The sequence below is a fragment of the Phacochoerus africanus genome, chromosome 16 (genome assembly GCF_016906955.1).
Source record: "Phacochoerus africanus isolate WHEZ1 chromosome 16, ROS_Pafr_v1, whole genome shotgun sequence".
Lineage (NCBI taxonomy): Eukaryota > Metazoa > Chordata > Mammalia > Artiodactyla > Suidae > Phacochoerus > Phacochoerus africanus.
Genome location: NC_062559.1, coordinates 51,297,450 through 51,312,164, shown reverse-complemented (window position 1 = coordinate 51,312,164; position 14,715 = coordinate 51,297,450). Strand labels below are relative to the sequence as shown.

Sequence of the window (14,715 nt, the reverse complement as noted above, 5' to 3'; positions counted from 1 at the left end):
CGCTCAGTGGGTTAAGGATTTGGCATTGCTCTGAGCTGCCGTGCAGGTTGCAGACTTGGCTCAGTTCCTGCGTTGCTGTGGCTGTGGTGTAGGTGGGCAGCTACAGCTCTGATTGGACCTCTAGCCTGGGAACTTCCATTGAGAGAAGTTCCTCTTTAACTCCAGGAATGCTTCTTGCCATAAAAATGTGCTTTCTCTATTTCTATGACTGCACCAATTTCCTTTTTTCTTTTATTTTTGCCCATGCCCATGGCATGCAAAAGTTCCCTGGCCAGCGATCAAACCCTCACCACTGGAGTGACCTGAGCCACAGCAGATCCTTTAACCATTAGGCCACCAGGGAACTCCTACACCAACTTTCTATTAGGTACATGGCATAAATCTTTCCATCCTTTTAATTTCAACCTTTCTGTAACCTCCTATTTAAGGTGTCTTATTGAAGCCCACACAGCTATTATTTTTCAATCCTGTCTAGAACTTTTGCATTTTAATTGAGGATATATTAAACTCTGGGGGTTTGTTTTGTCTTTTTAGGGCCACACCGGTGGCATATGGAGGTTCCCAGGCTAGGGGTCTAATCAGAGCTGTTGCCGCCAGCCTACACCACGGCCACAGCAATGCTGGATCCTTAACCCACTGAGCGAGGCCAGGGATAGAACCCGCAACCTCATGGTTCCTAGGTGGATTCGTTTCCACTGCGCCACGACGGGAACCTCAAATTATGTTTATATTTAAAGTAATTGCTGCTAAAAACAACAACTACAACAACTTCAGTTTGCGCAAACATGTCACCTAACTGCTTGTTTTCTATTTGTCTGTTCTCACTTTATGTTCCTTGTTCTTTCCTTTCTTGCTTCTTTTTGATTAACTATTTTTATCATCCTATTTCCCCACTCTGTTAACTTGTTATTCCCTCTTTTTCTATTGCTTTAGTTGCTACTCTCAAGATGATGAAATTCACTCTTGATGTATTAAAGCCAGGTTCTTTTTATCAATTCCCACTCAATGCTAGGACTTTAGCGCACTTTAATTCCTTTTATTCTCTCCCTCCTTTGGGGCTTTTATTGTGTAATATTTCAAGTCCCTATATATTTAAGACCATAAGGCATTATACGTATTGTTCTATGCAGTTCATATTTATTTATAGCTAGCCACCCAGTAATCCCTTCCTTTTTCTACATCCCTTCAGACATTGCCACAATTTTATCTACCTAAAGAGCTCCTTCTGGAATTTCCTTTAATGTAGGTCAGCTGATGATCTTAGGGTTTGCCGTAAAAAAATGCCTATATTTCACCTCCAATTTTGAAGAATATTTTTACTAGGTAGTTCGTAATCTAGATTGGCAGCGAATTTCTTTCAGCCTTTTGAAGCGCTCAGGTCTTCAGGCTTCCATTGTTCTTTGATAATAAGCTCTTGATTGTACTCTTGCCCTTGTGCAGGTAATATATCTGCTTTCTCTGCCTATTTTTTTTTCAAGATTTTTCTCTTTGTTTTAAATTCTTGGAGTTGCCATTGTCGCGCAGAAGAAACAAACCCAAATAGCATCCATGAGGACGAGGATTCGATCCCTGGCCTCCCTCAGTGGGTTAAGGATCTGGCAATGCCGTGAGCTGTGGTGTAGGTCGCAGACATGGCTCGGATCTGGTGTGGCTGTGGCTGTGGTGTAGGCCAGCGGCTGTAGCTCTGATTCAACCCCTAGCCTGGGAATTTCCATGTGCCGCAGGTGCAGCCCTAAAAAGTAAGTAAATAAATAAATAAATAAATTCTTAGTAGTTTACCATAATTATTTAGGTGTGATTTTCTTTGCTTGGAATCCTGCTTGATATTCATGTTTCTTGATTCTGTGAGTTGTTGTCTTTCATTAGTTTTGAAAAATTTCTGGCCACTAACTTCAAATATTGCTTTTCTTTTTCTCTCCCCTCTCCATCTGATACTTCAAGTACATGTGTTTTAGACCATTTTAACATAGACCTCATGTGTTTTATTCTTGTGTCTGAACATTAAGTCCTCTTACCTCTCATGTTTCATTCTGCCTATTTTTTGGCTTATTAAGTTCGCTAATCAGGTGCACTAATTCTTCAGTTGTATCTAATACGTCGTTAAACCCATCGAACGAGTCATAGTTTTGGATGGTGAGATCCCCCCACACACCCACCCCCTACCCAATCTTAAAAATTCCATTGTATTCTTCTTTGGAGTTCTCAGTTCTATGCTGAAATTCTCTTATTTAATTTCTTGAATAAACAGAATTATTTAAAAATCTATCAAATCTCTCCAGGAAATTTGAATCTCCTGCTTGCTTAATTCTGTTTTCTTTTTTTCTTAAAGATAATTATTTTTGTGTGCCCCCTCTAAGCGCTAGATTAAATGCCAGACATTGTATATGAAATATTGTACAGATGAGGTGCGGCTCTGGATGGTGGTGGTTTTCTCCAGAGGGGATTTGCTCTTGCATTTCAAAGCCGTTCCTCTGTCCTTCTGAGGACCGGTCTAGCTCCCTTTTACCAGTGCTCCTAGGGTGCATCACATTCAATTGAAGTCTAGACTTTTTACCAGGCCCTTCTCCTTAATAGGTCCTAAACTCCAGTTTTTTTGTCTCCTCAGCCCAGTGAGAAGCCTGAAGCCCTGCTTATATTTCTGCCCTGTCAGTTACTACTTGGAATCATCAAACGCCTCGTGGGATAGTGGTGCCATTCTGGCTGCCCTTCTTTCCAGGATTTTAGTCATCCAAGTTGTTGCTGCTTTTGAAGCTCTCTTATGCTTCGAGCACAGGATTGTTTGTTTTCATAATTTACCCATTTTTTTTTCTCAGTAAGTGTAGTGATCACTAGTAGACTGGCTCAGCATTACCAGAAGCAAAACTCTTATTGGCACGCTTTGAGCAGAGCCGTGAGGTGATCTGATTTAGATTTTTAAAAGGCCATTCTGATTGCCTTGAAACTAAACTATATGGAACTGGGGAGGAGGAAGTGTGGAAGCAGGTAATCCAGTTAACAAGCTCTCACAATAATCCCGACGAGAGGTAATGCTAATTGCAGTAATGTGGAATTGGAAAGATGTGATCTGATGTATTTTGAATGTATTTCAAAATATATTCTGGATGTATTTTGAAGGCAAAGGCAAGAGGAATTACTAACAAGTTGAATAAGGGTATGAGAGAAACAAGGTTTTTGGCCTGAATCTCTGGAAGGATGGAGCTGCTGTTTACCGAGGAAGGGAAACTGGCTGGGGAAACAGCGCATTTGCGAAGGACGATCAGGAGCTGCCTTTTGCTTGTTAAGTCTGAGATTCTAATTTGCCATCTAACGGGTGATGCCAGGTGTATACTTGAATACATGAGTCTGAAGTTCAGAGAATGGTTGGAAGCTGGAGCTACAAATTTTGTAGTCATGAGCATACGGTTGTAATTAAAGCCACAAGACCGGAAAAGAGCACCTTGGAAGTTAAATATAGAGAAGACCACAGTCAGTATAATAGCGCCTATTTCATGGGACTCGTGTAAGGGCTTAAAATATTTACTCAACTCTTGCCTCTTCATGCTCCTCCTCAACGGAAGCAGGAGCCAGCTGCCCGGGGCTACTTCCACGCAGCCCTGCTTCCAGCAGCCCTGATCTGAGTGGTAGTCCTCACTCTACCAAGGTAAGGCGGGGTGAAGCTCTGGCTGGCAGCTCTTTGCCTTTCATTCACCTGATCTGAACTAAGATGATCCGCAGGTGCGTGACCGGCTGACGCAGCGGGTCCTCCAGCCAGAAGGGTGGTGCTGTTGGTCGCCTCTAGACTGCCGCGTCCGGCCGCGAGGCCCCTCGCCAGGCGCCAGGCTGCACCTTCTCCCCCTCGGCTGCAGAGGGCGCGCGCAAGGCACATGGCGCTCTGGACCGCCCCTCGGGGGCGGGGGGCGGGGCCGGATGCGGGGGCGGGGCCGGGCGCGGGGCGGGGCCGGGCGCAGGTGGGGCCGGACGACGGGGAGCCAGCCCTCCCCAGTCCGAGCGCGGCGCGGAGGAGAGCGGTTGGTTCCCTCCGACCGGCTGGAGGCTGCTGGAGGCGGGGCCGTTACCCGCCGGCAGCTCGGAGCGAGCCGGGCGGCCAGAAAGCCGGCGCGCCCGAGCGCCATGATTCCTCTGGAGCAGCCGGGCAGCGGCGACTCCTCCCCGGCCGCCGCCTCCGGCTCGGGCCGGGCCAGCCGGGGACTGAGCACGCCGCGCCGGCCGCCGCCGCCGGCCCGCGGGCTGCTGACGGAGATCCGCACCGCCGTGCGCACCGAGCCCTTCCAGGACAGCTACAGCCTGAGCCCGGGCCGGGAGCTGGGCAGGTGAGGCCGGGCGACGGCGCGGGCGGGGCGCAGATAAGTGCGGGAGGCCGGCGGGCGCGGCGGGACCGGGCGCCGACCTGAGTGCGGGCGGCGATTAGGCGGCGGGGCCCCCCGCCCCGGCCGCCCGGCCGCGCGTCGCCGGAGTGCGCTGTGCTCTTGGTAGCGGCCCGAGAAAGGCTCCCACGCGGGTCGCCGAGAACCTGACCCCCTCCTCTGCTCGGGGCCTTCCAGCCTCTGCGGTCCTTTGTGCGGTTAACTGAACGAGACGGCGTGGGAACCGCGCTGCGCGCCTCTGCCCGCGGCGTCGGAGCCGAGGGGTAGCGTCAGCTCTGGTTTCGCCCTGCAGCTCTTGTGGGTTCCGGCTGCTCCCTCTGTGGCTGCGACAGAGGAGAAGATAAAACCGAGCGTGACAGCTTCCTCTGCACCAGCGCTGGGTGCACTTCTGTCTGCCGCCTTCTGCTGACTTGGTTTTCGGTTCCGTGGGGCTCTTCTGTTTTCGTTCCGAAACATTTAGGTCCCTGCGCCCTTAAGTTCAGATCGGCTTCCCTCCTAAGCTCTGGGCTCTTGTCTGACTCTTTTCCCCGCGGTCAGCCGGCCCCTTGCCTTCTCTTCTCCACCCGACTCTTGTAAGGGCGTAGGGGTGGGGGCTTACAACTTGGCCTGTTTCTAAAATTGCAAAAGGTGAAGGCTGTTTGAATCCTCTACATCTGGGACGTTGAAGAGGGATGATTAGAGTCATGGGGGCTTGGGGACTGACCCCCCTTTTTCCTTGAGGACAATTTGGAGAAGTTATCAAAAGCCCTGGCTTTTGGAGTCAGACCCGAGCTCCGAGTCCCCCTCTGCTTTTGCACGTTTCTCACCGGTGAAATCCGCATCGTGACAGCACCTCCCTCACCGGGGTGTTGTGAAGATGCGGAGTCTGTCAAGTGCAAGCCCCAGGGCCTGGCACATGGCATTTGGTAAGTGTTAGCAGCTGTTGCAGGTGTTTGTCGTGGTTGCAGCATCGCACCATGGTGTAATGGGCAAAGGGCCTGGCAGTTATGACAGCCTCCTTCTGGGGTCTTAGAAAAACAGGGTCCATAATATCTGCTACAATGTTAAAAAATAATAATAATAATAAAAGTGCCTTACAAGCATGAAGGTAACTTTTAGAAATAGTTTTGGCAGCGATACCTACCCCAGAAGTATCTTATTTATTCCAAATGTTAAAAGGACACATATTTTTCAGGGATAAGATTTTCTTCACTATCCTGGGCACCAATTAACTGGATCTGTACAAACTGTAGGTGTGACAAAAGATGACATGGACAGCTACGGACTCATCTAGGTTTTCTAATTGGTCAGAATTCCAGACATTCTAAAGGAACCCTGATTTCTTGAAGGAAAACTAGGACTTTCCATTGTTTGAGTTGTCTGACTTCATACCGGAAAACAAAAACATCTTACAAAACTGAAGTGTCTTCAGGTGGCAAGCACTGTCTTGAAGACTTTGTAATAACTGATTTAATCGGAAAAAAATTGCTTCGTACTCTACCAGCTGTTGTGATAATTCCTCCAGGAATGAATTGCTTCAGCTTTCGTTTCAACCTATATTATACAATTAGCTTGCCTATTAAGTGTTTGTTTTAATGTTATGACATCTTCTACATATCTTTTCTTATATAAATTTCTTTACAAAAATAATAACTCAGGGGAACAGTGAAATTAGATACTTAAATCAAGAGCCCAAAACTGAAAAAGGAAATGAATGTTAACTTTTTTTTTTTTTTGGCCGCACTTGAGCCATGTGGAGGTTCCTGGGCCAGGGATTGAACCCAGCTGTAGGAGCAACACTAGATCCTTAAGCCACTGTGCCACAAGGGGACTTCCATCTTTTGGGTTCCTCTTTTCTTCACGGAGAAGCGTAACGCAGTGGTTAAGAACGATGACTTTGGAGTCAGACAGTCTGTGATTGAGTCTTGGCTTTTTACTTACTGGTTATGTGTACGTAAGTTACCTAACCATTGATTGCCTCATAGCATTGTTGAAAGAATTAAATTAAAACACGTCTCTAGCATAAAGGCAGTGCTTAGCTTAGGGGGTGCACTCAGAAAATGTAATTCATTGTATAGCCAGTGAATGGCATTTTGCATGTAACCAACAGGCAAAAACAAGAAAACCTGCACCACCTCCGAATGTGCTTCTAGCTCATGCAAAAGTAATAACACCTCGTTGCAAAAGACATGGGAACTGTTTAGAAGTCTTGGGAAGTAAAAGTTCTGCTTTGTGTTGTACGCAGTCTTTCAGGTTTATAAATTTTGCCTGTATATTGTAGTTTTGACATAATGAAATGTGTTTATGTGTAATCCTTTCTGTAGTAAGAAAAAGTTGCTTCGTTTTCCAGCTGTTAACTGGTTGCATTTCTTTTTGCTTTTTTTTTTTTTTTTTTTTTTTTTTTGCTTTTTAGGGCCACACCCTCGGCATATGGAAGTTTCAGGCTAAGGGTCGAATCCGAGCTACAGCTGCCGGCCCACACCACAGCCACAGCCACGCTGGATTCCCCACCCACTGAGCAAAGCCAGGGATCAAACCTGCATCCTCATGGATGCTAGTCAGATTCATCTCCACTGCACCACAATGGGAACTCCCTGGCTGCATTTCTGATACAACGCGTTGACGTCATGCTGGTACATAACTGAAGAATTACTCATGTTCTATTTTAATGATAAGGTATGAAAAACAGGAGATGTATTCACTTCGTTCTGTGGCCCTTCATTTAGTTGAAAATGTTAAAAGCAAAGAAAGAGAACATGTCGAGGTGTGAAGAACTAATTGTTCCAACACAGGAATCTCCTTCCTTCAGGAGTTCCCACTATGTTATCGTAGTAAAATGGAAAGCTCTCAGTGCAGTGGCTGTTTGGAGAAAACATTTTAAATGGTCAATATTGATTCCATAGTAATGAGAGGATGCGATGTTGATTATTTTAAAAAACGTCTCCATTCACGTCTCCAGCAGAGTCCGTACCAACCTAAAATGTGGGTAAATACGTGGTGTGAAACTTTCTTTTATTGCTTGAAGCTTGGCTTGTTATTCCTGAGGCTTGTTACCTTTGAGTCAGGACATGTGCCGACGTAAACCACACTCACGATTCAGCGTGCAGGAGACATGACCTTGGGTTCTGGGAATTTTTCAAAGTGTGGGCTTCCCATGAGTTTTGTTGGTAGTGCAGGCACAGAAGAATGTTTCTAGAATTTTTTATTTTTTTCATTTTTTTGGTCTTTCGAGGGCTACACCTGCAGCATATGGAGGTTCCCAGCCTAGGGGTTGAATCAGAGCTGCAGCCCCTGGCCTACACCACAGCCACAGCAACCTGAGATCCGAGCCGCATCTGTGACATACACCACAGCTCACAGCAATGCAGGACCCTTAACCCATTGAGTGAAGCCAGGGATGAACCTGCGTCCCCATGGATGCTAGTCAGATTTGTTAACCACTGAGCCAAGTCAAGAACTCCTAGAATTTTTTTTTTTTTTTTTTCTTAATGGCCACACCCAAGGCATATGGAAGTTCCTGGGTCAGGGATTGAATCTGAGCTGCAGCTGCAACCCAGTCTACTGCTATTGGATTCTTAACCCACTGCATCACAGCAGGAACTCCTAGAATTTTCTTCTTAGGGTCTCACCTGCAGCGTAGGGAAGTACCCAGGCTAGGGGTCAAATTGGAGCTGCAGCTGCTGGCCTCTACCTCAGCTTAAGGCAGCACCTGATCCTTAACCCACTGAGTGAGGCCCGGGATCAAACCCGCATCCTCACAGATACTATGTCTGTCGGGTTCTTAACCTGCTGAACCACAGTAGGAACTCCTAGAAATTTTAAATTATACTAATTTCACATCAAACGATTTGCCTAGTCCTCCACTGGAACATTTTTGTATATGTATATTTATCAATTTTAAAGATTTCTAAAGCCAAATAAAATCTTTTGTCTCTTATTACATACTCGTAGTTGAATTTTCCCCAGGGGAAAAAAGTTATAAGTATGAGTTCTCTGCTGGAGCGGATGCTTCATAAGTGTACACAGGCTTTACCGTTTTACAAGCACTTCCTGTGTGTTATCTCATTTAATTCTCCTGACGAGCATGTTGGGAAAGCCCCATTTTTCGGATGAGAAAATTGAAACACAGACGAGGTCTTGTGAGGGACAGCTGAGCTGAGACGCTCGGTCACTTCCATGATGCCCCAGATGTGTCTCAGGACTGATGTGTGTACAGTCTGTCTCGTGGCTACAGCAAGTCCCCCTTGTGTTCGTGAGGCCATGTTAATGAGTTCCAGGTTGGAACACACCCTCCCCAGCTGTGTCCCCCACCTGAGTCCTCGAGCGCTTTCATCAACAGCAATTGATGAGAGGCCAGCGGAGAATTGCAGGCGAGGCTTTCTTGGGGCTTTCAGGGGCCCTTGCCCTCCCGCCAGGGCAGGCTGCTTCCTTAAACGGGGGGCAGGTGGAGCCGATGGGGGGTGGCGCCAAGGCAGTGGCTTGAAAGGTCGGCCCCCTCCCCTGGTGGGGCTGTGTGCAGGGGTCACGTGGAGTCTGCTGCTTTTTCTCCTGGCACCTCAGAGGGGGCCACTGGTCCGTGCCCTCCTTGCATCTTATTGTTCACAACTGCCCCCGCCTGCAGGACAGTCAGGTTTGCAGTCCCTCGTGGTTTCTTTGAATCTGTTGCTCAAGGAGATGTCTGTGCAGGTGCAAGCACTCGGGTCAAAGGGCCCCGGATCCCGGCCTCTCCCCTGGGCCGTAGGGCAAATAGCCATGCCTGGTCTCGTTCTCCCCAGAGCAGCTGGGAGTAACAGGCACAAGAAGGGAGTTTTATCAGAGAGGAAGGGAGGGTTCCAGCGGAAGAGGGTGCAGAGGTGGGCGTGCTTTAGGAAGGGGGTGTCCTTTACCCGGATGGGCGCTTGTAGGTCACGGCTTCAGGTTGAGTACCGTCCAGCTACTTAAGCATGTGTCATAAATGGTAAGCTGGAATTTCTTTAGAAATAAAGACCCTCGTTAGATCATACTATCCACGTAGAAATTGCCTTGTTTTAGGAAAACTATTGTTTACAATTTCTTGGCATGTTATCATTAGTTTAAAGAATGTCTAAAACAGCTTTGAGTCATCTGGAATTTTTGGATGGTTGAGACAATTGGCTGTGTTTGTGGTTGGCATGGGACATTACTTAGGAAGCATGCCTTTGTTCTAGGCACATACTTTATTAAGTCAACTGTCTCATAACGTTAAAAGTAAAATGTTAATTTAAAATACATAAGCTGAGAGTTCCCACCATGGTGCGGTGAGTTGAGAACCTGGTTCGAGTTGCTGCAGAGGTGTAGATTCGAACCCCAGCCCAAATCAGTGGGTTAAAGGATCTGACCCCATAGGTTACAGCTGTGGCTCGGATTCAATTCCCGGCCCAGGAACGTCATATGCTGCAGGTGCAACCATTAAAAAGTAAAATAAATTACGTAAGCTTAAGGATTTAATGAATTTCACCCTCTTCACAAAACCATAGCAAGATTTTATAAAGTCTGATTATTGCACCAAGTGCCTTAGAAAAAAGCTAAGTAGCTGTAGTCACTGACTGACTCTGCAGGAAAGGGGAAAAGAGCTGGATTTGGAGCGGAAGTTTACGAATCAAGTCGAGAGCTCAAATTAGGTCACCTCCAAACTCTGTTCTATGATAGTTTTACAAGATGTTATCATTATCACAGATCTGAAATGAATCCCCTAAACACTAAAAAAGCAGCTGCTCTTTACTGATAACTGGTCATTTGCTGGATGCCACACCCTTTAGGGATGTCACTTTGTTTAGTCCTCACTGTCGGACAAGGTAGGTGCCCTCGACCTGGTTTTACAGGTGAGGATTCTAAGGCTCAGGAAGGTTGAACACATTGCCCAAGATTTCAGTTAGCAGCCCGAACTTAAAGCAGAATCTGACTTTGAAGGCCTGCTTCTTGTCGCTCGTGCTGATGTCTCATCTGATGGCACAAAGTGATTTTTACACTTAGGGTCATCGTGTAGTTTGCCTTTTGTTTCCCTTTCCGAGGTAAGAAAGACATCTTTTCTCGGTCTTTCTTGATGAAACTTCCTTGCCCTAAGGCATTACCCCAATGCTGTTAAGCAAATATTCTACTTACATATTGAGCACCTAAGGCTCTTTAGTAGACTTTGGAAATTATTCCCAAATCTAACAAATCAGCCGCTACTCCCTTTATAGGCCACGTGACATGCCACCTGGGAAAAAATCTTATGGGGAAAAAATAGCATTTGAGCCAAGCCTTAAAGAACAGCTGGAACTTCAGTAGTAGCAGTGATGAAAGATACTCCACCCTTGGCAATAAAACAGATAAGCACAGTGGCAGAAAAAATTCAGTGAAAGAGAAAGGCAAGTAGTTCATTTTCTGATGTTAAGTTGCCTTAGAACTTTTCCTTAATAGCAAGAACAGTATATGTATTCAGGATGCTGCCTGATGTCCTGTTTGAGCACCCGCTGTGTACAGGGCACTACACATGGCAATGCCAAGGTGAATAAGACGTACGGTCCCTGGGACTCAGTCTAGCCAGGGAGACAGTCCTAGTGCAACAAACTGTAACGTGTCAGGCCAACCTCGGTAGAATACAGGTGTAAACAAAGCACTTGATTGTAATGTGGAATCAAACCTAGAGCCTCAGCGCTGGCTTTTACTTTGCTTTCTCCGTAAACCAGTCAAATCAGCATCTACAGGTTTCTGTTTGTTTTCTTTTTCACCCACACCTGAGGCAGTGCATGGAAGTTCCTGGGCCAAGGAATTGAATCCGAGCCGCAGCTGCCACCTACAGTGCCAGATCCTTAACCCACTGTGCTGGGTGGGGATTGAACCCACACTGGCTCAGAGACAACTTTAACCCACTGCACCCCAGCGGGAACGCCAGCATCTACAGTTTTTCATCTTTGCCCGAACCTCACGTATTCGTTTAGCTGTTCACCTTTGTGTGTATCTCAGCGCTGGAGCATACATTTGGAATCCACCTCGGAAATAAAATTCTCTTTGCAGAGAAGCATCTCAAGCTTCTCCCATCCAAAACCTCACTCCCCCTCCCCCGGCCCTCCACAAACCTGTTATTCTTCTAATCTTTCTCTTGGTGGGTGGTACCACATTAACCGGTCAAAAATCTGCAGCCCATCTGCCACTCCCACCTTTTCCCTTCGCCTTCACCTCTGCTGCCTTCACCTCTGCTGCCTTCACCTCTGCTGCCTTCACCTCTGCTGCCTTCACCTCTGCTGCCTTCACCTCTGCTGCCTTCACCTCTGCTGCAGCTCAGTCTCTCAGGAGGTGCCAGTGGATCTGGACCTTGAAGGTCCTAGAAATGCATTCTCTCTTCCCAGCCTCTCCTGCTCCTTTAGTTCAGATGCCTTACCTGAAATTATTTTCTTGGCTTCCCTAGTTTCTGGTTAACACTTGGCAACACACGCCCAGAATTATTCTCACAGGTGCCCCTCGGCAGCCTAATAAATAAAGCCCGGACTCCTTAGCACAGCATGACTGCCTGAGGATGCCCATCGCGCCCGTTAGGCACTGGTGATGCAAGGAGTCAAACCGTGTTCCGAGGAAGCCGAGACCAGCGGGCCTGACTCACAGGTCACTTCCCTGTTGCAGCTGCCGATCCTTCCTCTCCCAGCGCCCTGGAGCGTGTTGTCATTGAGTGGTTCTGGAGAGTATCCTTTCTGACGTCCCTCCCCCCAGAAAATGATTAAGGAAGATCTCAGTTCTCAGTTTGGCTGTGGGGGGGGGGGGGCACTGTGGACGTTTGTGGATGAGTGAAGAGCCCCGAAAACTGCAACAGCCACGGAATGCAGGGAGAATTTTGGCTAAGACAACAGAGAAAGTAGCTGTGCCACAAACATCTCATGCCCTTTGGACCTCATCAGCCTCGAGTCCCTGCATAAACTGGGGCCCCGAGTGTCAGAGGAACATTATTTATTTTATGCACTGGAGAGGCCTCAGTAACCTAACGTTAAGGGTTGCGATACAATCACAGTTTTGACCCGAAACCTGCAGTAGAGCCTGCAGACTAGAGCCCTTGCGGCTGCGGAAGGCAGGGACCCTGTGACAGGGTAATTCTTAGTGTGTCCACTAGGCCTCGGCACCTCGAAGGCTGCGTCTCAGGCTTCTGGGTACCGGGAGGCTCTCCAGAAAGATCAGTTCCGAGAAGCCTCATTTTATCTCCGTCGGACTCCCTGCATAGTTTGAAGGGTTCCTGTCCCATTGCTCCAGCCACTCAGCCGTGAAGACAGTCGTCCCCTCACTCCCGGGTGACCCGGCACCTTGCCGTCGGTTTCAGTGGTGTGCGTGTCGGGATAGAAGAGTTTGGATCAGCGTGGAACAGTGCAGGGCTCGGCAACCTGCTGCTGGCTCCTGTTTTTGTCAAGCTCACCAGCTAGAAAGAACGCTTTTTACATTTTTAAGTGATTGGGAAAAAAAAGAGTCCTATGTCGTGACATGGAAACCACGTGAAAGTCACATTTCAGGGTTGGGAAAGTATTTTTTTAAGCCAGCCACCCACCCCTCGTCTACCTGTCGCCTCCAGCTGCTTTTTCTCTCTGGAACAGCAGGCCTGAAGAGTAGCGACAGGCCAGACCCTCTGGCCAGCAGAGCTGAAAACACTTGCTCTCTGGTCCTTTACCGGAAAGTCTGACCGCCGACTCCCAGGAGGGTGTGTGATGTGGGGGAAAGGAGTGCCAGCCCACAGCTGTGAGGACAGAGGTGGTGTCCAGCGTGGTGACGGGTGTGGGAGGAGGGCCCTGGGGACTCTGCCCCTGCCACCCCCAGACAGCCGGTCAGCAGAGGTCTCTGCCCTGCATTTGCCTCTGGCCCCTGAATCTGGCAGTGGCTCTTTGCAACAAGGTTCCCAGAGGTAGTGGGTGAGCTGTGGGGGGGACCCGTTTCCTCGTTGGGTCTCTCATCTTCAGAAATAGGCGTTCAGGCCAGAGAGGTGAGAAGTTGAATTTTGCTCCCTGCACAGAGCTCCACGCCTGAAGGTGAGGGAGTAGCAGTCACATCTCTGCGTTGGTCACAGTGTGCTGGAGGGCAGCTCAGCTGTCAGTTTTACTTTCGGCAGTTTTTTACAAATTAAAGTCTTCTTTTGAAACTTCAGACATACAGGCTTGAAAAAATCCAATTATTATTATTTTTTCTTTCTGGAAGGAAGCTAGGGAGTTCCCATCCCATCATGTCTCAGCAGAAATGAATCTGACGAGTGTCCATGAGGATGCAGATTTGATCCCTGGCCTCAATTAGTGGGTTAAGGATCTGGCATTGCTGTGGCTGTGGTGTAGGCCGGCAGCTATAGCTCCGATTCGACCCCTACCAAGAGAAAAGAATCTGAAGATCCTTAGGGACCTTTTAAAACACCAGGGGGAGGAGTTCCCTTGTGGCACAGTGGGTTAAGGATCTGCACTGTCACTACAGTAGCTCAGGTCACTGCTCCGGGGCAGGTTTAATCCCTGACTTGTGAATTTCCACAAGCTGTGGGCAGGGCCAAAAAAAAAAAAAAAAAATTCCCCCCAAACAAACAAAATCCAGGGAGATAGTATGAGCTAATGATTTGGAGGGGTCAAAAGGAGGTATTCGTCTGTGACGTATAGTTTATTATTTAGTCTTTCTAGTAACCTGTAGAAGCCTTTCGCATTTCTGTTGAACACAACTTTGTTCTGAATCGGGGTGCTCTTAGGGAGATTGCTACCCAATTGAGCAGCTGTGGGTCTGGGCCCAAGGATTTTTCACATAACTTTTTTTTTTTTTTTTTGCTTTTTAGGGCCACACCCGTGGCATATGGAAATTCCCAGGCTAGGGGTCGAATCCTACCCCTACACCACAGCCACAGCAACACCAGATCTGAGCCGCGTCTTCAGCTTACGCCACAGCTCATGGCAATGCCAGATCCCCAACCCACTGAGCAAGGCCAGGGATCAAACCCGCATCCTCATGGATACTATTCGGGTTCATTTTCACTGTACCACAACAGGAACTCCTCACATGACTTTTTTATTGCTGATGGCAACAAAAATACAGAGGGCATGAAAATCATTTGTGGTTGACAGTGGCTAGGAAGGAATTAGTACTCAGAATTATATCCGTAGTGTAGAATGCTAGGACCAAACCTAGAAAATAGAGTGTAACAGAGCAAGTTAAAACCTTGCACTGCAATTTCTTTTTTTTTCTTTTTTTTTCTGTTTGGTCTTTTTAGGGCTGTACCCATGGCATATGGGAGTTCCCGAGCTAGGGGTCAAATCAGGGCTGTAGCCACTGGCCTACACCACAGCCACAGCCACGCCAGATCCCAGCCTTGTCTACAACCCACACCACAGCTCACGACAATGCCGGAGCCTAACGCACTGAGCGGAGCCTA

General features: G+C 47.8%; 1 protein-coding gene across 1 annotated transcript in view; it reads left to right on the top strand.

Annotated features, from left to right (window-relative positions):
- The first annotated feature begins 3,975 nt into the window (after positions 1-3,975).
- Positions 3,976-14,715, top strand: part of STK17A (serine/threonine kinase 17a) — a 36,602-nt gene continuing 25,862 nt past the window's right edge. The window contains exon 1 of the mRNA XM_047763035.1: positions 3,976-4,310. Coding sequence (XP_047618991.1) covers positions 4,111-4,310 — 200 coding nt within the window. The 5' untranslated portion in view covers positions 3,976-4,110. The remainder of the gene's footprint in view (positions 4,311-14,715) is intronic.